Source organism: Crocodylus porosus, unplaced genomic scaffold (genome assembly GCF_001723895.1).
Source record: "Crocodylus porosus isolate Cpor-Errol unplaced genomic scaffold, CroPor_comp1, whole genome shotgun sequence".
Lineage (NCBI taxonomy): Eukaryota > Metazoa > Chordata > Crocodylia > Crocodylidae > Crocodylus > Crocodylus porosus.
This window is the reverse complement of record NW_017728943.1, coordinates 78676901-78684461: the sequence shown is the minus strand read 5'-3', so window position 1 is coordinate 78684461 and position 7561 is coordinate 78676901. Positions and strand designations below refer to the sequence as shown.

Below are 7561 nucleotides of genomic sequence, written 5' to 3'. Positions count from 1 at the left end.
GTATTCAAAGAAATTCCAGGTGCTGCCCAAACATTTGTGTAAGCCAAACCAATCAAGAATTTCAACTGGGAATTAGTGTTTTAAAAGGATGAAATTCTCCTATCTAATTGTAGAGAAATCTATTTAAGGCAATAATAAGAAGGGGTTTTGGGACGTGAATCCCAGTCTTACAGAGGCACCTAAGAAGGAGAGAGGCAGGATTTCAGACACACTGTTCTCTTCAGTATTTTCTATTGTCTGCTTTTAGAGTCCCACCCAATCAGTATGCTGGGTGCTATACATCTCAGTCGCTAGGTGCCTCACTCTTCCCATTCTCCACATACGGAACTTGGGTTCCTAGCCTGAATTCATGAATTCCATTTCTGGAGTGAAGCATGCAACAGGTACCTATGTTCGGTACTGCCACACATTAAGTCACTTTGTGAACCACTCCCGTCAGGACTCAGGCAGAATTCCTTTTCACTGAATAAACACAAAATGAATATGTTTATTAGGCTAAGGAAAGAAAGGTAATTTGTGACTTTCTAAAAGAAACAAAAAAGCAGGATGTTCTGTAGAGGATGTTTATGGATACTGGTCAGTTATGCCACTGTATTAATGCCATCTGTAAGAAATTCCCATGCATCCCTCATGAACATACAGTTCCTTTACGATATCTATTGTTGCTGAGACTTGGAGTCTAGTTGCTCAAATAGGTAAAACTCAAGGTGAAATTTGTTGTATTGAAGTCAGTAGAAATGTGGCCACTGATTTCATTGGGGCAACTGTTTCACTCTTAAAATGCAAATATTATTTATCCAAAAAAATCTCCTTTTATTTATCAAACAACAAAACAAATGCACTGAGGGAGTGTCTACACGTCACCCGATGTCGCTGTAGCGATGCACTACATTGCTGTACAACGTGCTATGGCAATGTAGCAATCACATGAGTCTACATGTGACTGGCAGCAACTTTGCCATAGCAGCACACTCCCCCATTTTAGCATGCTGCTACAGTGAAGCAGCAGCTAAAACTAACTGTGCCATGTGTGCAGTGCAGTACAGGTCGTTACTGCATTGTGCTTTAGCTTTTCCAAAAGGAAGTACTAAAGCAGAGCACAGTAACAACATTGCTGTAGGGTGGTGTGTAGATGAGCCCTGAGAGTAGCATTCATGCCTCACAGATTGTTAGGCGGTGTAGCTAGATTCCATTATGGATAACTGCAGACTATTACCATGAGTTAAATTCACCCTGTTGTAATTGCTGACCTAAACAGAGGTAAACTACAAGTGAATGTAATATATTATATGTAATAATATTAGGGAATATTAAGAAAACCTTGTGAATAGAAAAGAAAAGGAAAAACAAACAACCATGTTGGCTGATTGGTATATTGACTATAAGGAAGAAAATACAGTGGAATTATTAAGAAAAGGAGATAAAGAAACTAAAACTGGCATTACATTAGACCTGCCAGTTAGAACAAACTTGCACTATTAAAAATATGCATGGGAGCTAAATGTAGAAATGTTGTTGGAGCATATACAACTAGATTGCAAGAGCTTTCATGGCAAGAATATTTACCAGTATAGTTTATCTGAAAATAAGATTTAGAATTTTTCTTCTTTCCAAAGAAACACTGCTAAGAGAAGTACATCCTTTCTTCATTACATTGGCAGACAGAGAGATCATTAAACTCTATGGAGGTCAAATCTGAAGTCAAGGGCCCAGAACTGTGCTTTGATGTGGTCATGTACATATGTACATAGGCAGTGGCAACTGTCAACTGCAATTTTTACTTCAGAGGACAGAAATGAATAGCAACTGTTTTGTACCCATTACAAGCTTGTCTTCAAGAAAGTGCTCCTTCTACCTCAGAGTCTCATGAGACCAACTGCATTGTGTTCCCCAAGGCCAGTTAAAGCTTTTTGAAACTAGAGACTAAACTTTGTTTCTCACTGGACTAATAACTCAGATTGTTATGGGGCAGGAAACTAATACTTAATGGGGACATCTACACATGTATTAATATGCCGCAATTATGGTGCGTTAAGTTTAGTACCTGTAATAAGAGGTACTAACAGGTACTAACTTAATGCACCCTAAGTAGCACTACTGCACAGTAGTGCCAGTGCAAGTTTTTTACATGATACTAATGTGCAGTAGACTAATTCTACTGCACATTAGCATGACATTTACCATGACATGCTAATATGCAGTAGAATAAGTCTACTGCGCTTCAAGTGTTTTGTGTAAACACACCCAGTGTAGCTTAGATTCCCATGCCATAAAAACTGGGGACTCTCACTGATACAATTTAAAAAAAAGCAACCTTTGCATTTTTTCAAATTTTATTTTTAGCAAAATCAATGAAAATGTTTTTGTACTTTATGCATATAGCGGCATCCATCTGATTAATCATGGTTCTCTATGTGGATATAGTTGCATGACTTGGATGCCCTTGTGTGTCCAGAATGAATGTATATACACATCTATGTAGTTGTTTGGCCAGTTCATAGTTACTGTACATGCCCAGTCTATACTTGCACACTTATGCATCCACAGTATAAGCAATGTAGTATTGCTACCCACTTACATGGCTAGAAGTCTGCCACTTGGACACACAAAGAGAAACTGAATTCTGCCCTGAGTTCTGCTTTATAAACATTAATTAACCTGTGGGTAATAAAGTATTACTATATCTATTTGAGAGAAGGGAAACTTAAACAGAGGGAATTTAAAATGCTTTGACTAATAACACACAACAAATCATTAGCAGGACTAGAACGCAGATTTTACAAATCCCTTTGATGTTTTAATTTAGTTCCTGAATCTATAAAGATATTTCTTGCAATTAATATCACATTAATGAATTTAGTCACATGATTCTAACTTCCTTTGCATAATTCTTAACTGTCAGTACCCACTTGTGAGATATAATCTCTAATGGTAAAGTGAGAAGAAGAGTAAAGCCAAGTACTTACAGATAATCTATGATTATCTTGGATATTCCATTGAGATTATTAGGATGAGATTACACATAATAATTAGATCATGTTAAGAGCACTCAAAACTTGTCAATGAGCCTTAATGTGTGATAAGTCAGGTGCTAAATGCCCTCCTGGCACCTTACACCATCTCAAATGAGGATTATCTTTGAGTTGTGCTACCTAGTTTGAAGTATATTAATTTCTGGGTATTCATCTGAGATAAACCACCAATTTGAAGTCCTCCAGTATTCCAGGAGGTACTGCTCCAAGATGGACTGTCATCCAGGACTCGATGTCCCTGAACTGATAGCTGACAACCACTGGATAATAGGTAAATGGGGAGGGAGGTAAAATGGGGAGAAGGGGGAACTGCTAGGCTGTCCACCCCTACTCCCAAGTTGCCCCCTCCACATCACCTTCCCTGCTACCATGGTCTGTCCCCTCCACCTTGGATCACTTGCTATCCTGATCAGCTTAAGAGCAGCAGAGGCACCAGTGGTGGGGAGAAGGTTGCCCTTCCCTTCCTGGTCCTTGGGGGCCTGGACACCACACCACCCACATGCACCCAGATCTAGCTACCACCAGGCCCTGCAACTGAAGAGGGGGGCAGGAGGGAGGAGCAAGGTAAATCAGTGCTGTTCCCCAAACCACGATCACTGCTCTTGGGCTGATTAGGGTGGCAGAGCAGTGATCTTGGGATGGAGAAGCCAATATGGGGGCAGCAGGGCAATTCAGGGCATGTGACAGGACTCGAGAAGAGGGGCTCTCCATCTCATCATAGCCAGTCCTGTCATCCCCCAGTTCCAATCACCTGCCACACCTTGCTGGAAGAAAGAAGTGATTTGGGAGATGTCCTACCTCTGCCCAAAGGGAGCGTGGGGTAAAGGAATTTGATGACAAGGTCTCATCACCCAGCAGGACTTCTTGTGTTTGCTGGCTCACTATCTTATTTCAAATGTCACTTTGCTGGCTCCCCATTGGAGTCTAACCTGTTTTGGGCCCCATTCATTCTGTAGTTCTGAGGCCTCCAAACTCTCTCTCAACTGCTTCTGGGCTTGTTCCCCTCCAGGGTCTGGAACTCAGAACCCAGAACCCGGGTTCAGTCAACAAACCACCTAACCCTTTATGCCATAGCAGAAGGTGCTTAGGCCTGCTACCCAGCAAAGTTTCCTGCCTTATGCACTGCCTGTGCCTCTGACCTCCTCCAAGGGAAGGATATCATACTGGATGTTTGGGCACCCTGTTACGTAGCCTCCTTATCTCCCTTTATAGCCACTCCCAGTCTCCCAGGTGTCCATTAAACAGAAAATCTCAACTTAAAAGTTCCTACTTGCCTCTGGGTAAATATACACAGTCCTAACTCAGGGTTTTGCCCCTCAGGCCTGCTGCTCAAGCAAAGGGGAAAAAAACAAATCTCAGGCTGCAATGTGATCTCCTTGGTGGGTGACTTACTTCACCCATTATAGCCTTTCCTCCATCTGGGAAAGGCAATCCAATCTTTTCCATAGTCAGGGACTAACTGGCCCTCTCTCTTCTGGGGTGAGCTTTTATATTCCCTAGACTCTCCCCCTTTTCCAGTTGCCTGACCTACTTTGCTCCACCTGGCAGGAGTCTCTTGCTGTGTCTGCAGTATTTGAGCTAGTCGGTAGCTTGCTGCTTGGCTTTCTCTGTCTCCTCCTAGGCTCTTTTCCGACCTTAGGCCCCTGCTGGCCCAAAAGGTTCTAGCCGTAAGGGGGCTTTCTGGGATTTCCCTTTCTTGGTAGCAACCTGTAACTGGGGGTGGGAGGTGGGAAGGGGAGAAGTCAAACAGCACAGGCGGCTCCTTCCCCCCTCTCTCCCTGGCCTATACTGTGGCTAGAGAGCCAGAAAGCAGGGCAGGTTTGCAGCCCCAAGCCATGCCCTTGCTCACTAGCCCTCTAATGAGCAGTGCACACCAGAGAAGGGTATTAACCTTGAACATGTGACTGGTCTCTAACACTTGTTACCCTTAATACTGACTAACATTCCTTACAAGTAGCACCTGCTAACTCTAACACCTAATGTCACTCTTATCCTACATCTTTGAGGACATACTGAACAAGAAACCTTCCCGGCATATGAAGGCACTATTTCTGCTCTGAGTTTTAGAAAATAACATATTCTCACTCTCTGAGTCACACTGACACTGTAGAGATTTAAATGCGTTTGTACCTCATTGTGATACCTACCTCTGTTTAAGAAGCTGTTTGTTGTCCTCAATGGTCATATTATCAGCATAATCCCTCTGGAAAATTTCAAAAGCCTCCTGACGTCCAAGTGACATCTCTCCTGATCCATCTGCCCAGAAATTAATTCAAAACTGGTTCAGTGACAGTGAAATAAGTTGTTTCGTATCTGCTTTATTACTGTTTTAGAGAAGTACTACAGCAAGCCAGCATAGGAGCTCATTAGCATGCAAAAAGTCACAAGCAAACCAAGCTCTAGGTTCTGCCAAGAAAAAACACATCTTTGGACCAAGATATTTTCTTTTTCCTGACAAGTTACATTTAGATTCATTTCATTTCATTTGAGCATCCTCACACATGACTTTTTGATGTGATTCTTTTTTTTTTAAATAGCTTTATATTTTTTCTTAAACAAAACCAGAATGTTAGCATTCCAGACAGTGGAAACATTTAAAAATGAAAATCAGTAGCATACCAAGGGGTAGGTGAGAGGGGCATGGGCACTGGGTGCCAAGTTAGGAGGGGCACCAGAATCATCTCCCAACCCCATAGAGTCCACTTCATGGCAGCAAGAACAGCTGCAGGGCTTACTCCTGCTGGGAAGTCCAAAAGAGTCCCTGGCTGCTGCTGCTGCTGCTGCTTTAAAAGCATCGGTGCAGGGTGGGCAGAGCATGTGGCAGAGGCAGCAGCAGCTCATCCAAAGACTGTTTATGAGTTCTTGGCATGGATAAAACTGCTGAGTGCCCTGTTGCCCCCGTTCTTGGAACTCCCTTCCCACTCTCCTGCATGGTCTGCCCAGAGCACCAACTCTGCTCATCACCCTCTGATAAAAATAATTTTTTTCTATGAAGGTAAAATGTACATTTGTTTCTATATTTCCTTTTCTTCCTTTATTCTTGGATTTCAATTACCTTGCTGTGAATTGCCTCTGAGTGTGTTAAATCATATTAACCCAAAGATCATACATTTGATGATTTTCTTTCTAAATGTGACTGTGTATAAAAGCTGACTTCTTTGAATCAGGTCTGTGTACTGCTGAAGCTAGGGACAGAAATTACTCGTAAGTGGTATAAGTGATTGGAAACTGGTTCAGATCTGCAACGCAACAGAAGTTTGATGCACAAATTACTTTCAAAATGGCTGAAATCAATTTAAGATAAACCTGGATGGACATAGTATCAGATTTAACTGATTTAGGTTAAATAGGTTTATTGAACTTTTGTTCCACATCCCCTCCAGATTCAAGTTAACTCACAGTCCCCCAGCAACCCAGGATGCTTTGTACCTCCCCCACAAAGCTCCCTTGCAGGGTGAGCCGGCCAGCATTGGCCCAAGCTATCTGCTCCAGCAGAGCAGGGAGGTGTGCTTTTAGCACACCCTGGGTTTTGCCCTGAGCCACTGCAGGCAAATGGCTGCATTTCTGGAATCAAAAGTGAATGTCTGCTCACTTGCTTATCTGTTCAATCTACACAGCTTAGACTAACCTGTGAAGATGAAATCAATTCAGCCTTGGGCTTTTTGACTGTCTGTACTTAGCCTGAATATATAAAAAGGGGTGGATCATACAGAACAATGTCTTACTGTTGTCCATGTAAGTGTGAGGTAAGAAGTAGTAAGAAGGATAGGAATCAGAAAACAAAAATGCATGACAATATTGTGTCCTTTTCTCCTCACATGTGGTAGTAGTAGTAGTAATAATAATAATCATAATAACAAGGATGATGATGATAAACAGAATACAAAAGGTTTCAGCTTTGTTATTACTAGATGAACTACACTATACTTTGTGCATGACTCTCACTGACCTCCTGCATGGGTCTGATTCTTGAGAAAGGTCTGGTTACAGAATGAGCAAGTAAGAGCAGGAAGTGAAATTACCATCTGTGTTTATAACTGAGTTGCTCATACCTTCCTTTTCCCTGTCTTATTGATTCATTTTCAGAATCATCAATGTCACTGGGATTTTTCAGAACTGGTCATGCCAGATTTTCATAAATTTCATAGACATTACGGCTGGAAGGGACCTCGGAAGATCACTGAGTCCAGCTCCCCCACCCAAAGGGCAGGAAGTCAGCTGGGGTCATAGGATCCCAGCAAGATCAGCAACCAATTTGCTCTTGAAGGTGTTCAATGTAGGTGCTTGAACCACCTCCGATGGCAGGCCGTTCCAGACCTTGAGGGCTTGGACAGTAAAGAAATTCTTCCTTATGTCCAGCCTGAAATGGTCCTGCAGTAGTTTATCACCATTTGACCACGTCATCCTTGGGGCGCTCTGGCTCATTTCCCCAGGTACTGGTGGTCACCCCGATAAACTTATAGGTGGCCATCAGATCACCCCTGAGCCTGCACTTTTCCAGGCTAAAGAGCCCCATGGCTCTCAGCCTG

The 7561-nt window shown here is 42.5% G+C and overlaps 1 protein-coding gene across 3 annotated transcripts in view; it reads right to left on the bottom strand.

The window, feature by feature from the left end:
* Positions 1-7561, bottom strand: part of KIF6 (kinesin family member 6) — a 415530-nt gene that overhangs the window by 116161 nt on the left and 291808 nt on the right. For all 3 annotated transcript variants that reach the window (XM_019549619.1, XM_019549618.1, XM_019549620.1), the window contains one exon: positions 5180-5288. In XM_019549619.1, coding sequence (XP_019405164.1) covers positions 5180-5288 — 109 coding nt within the window. The remainder of the gene's footprint in view (positions 1-5179; positions 5289-7561) is intronic.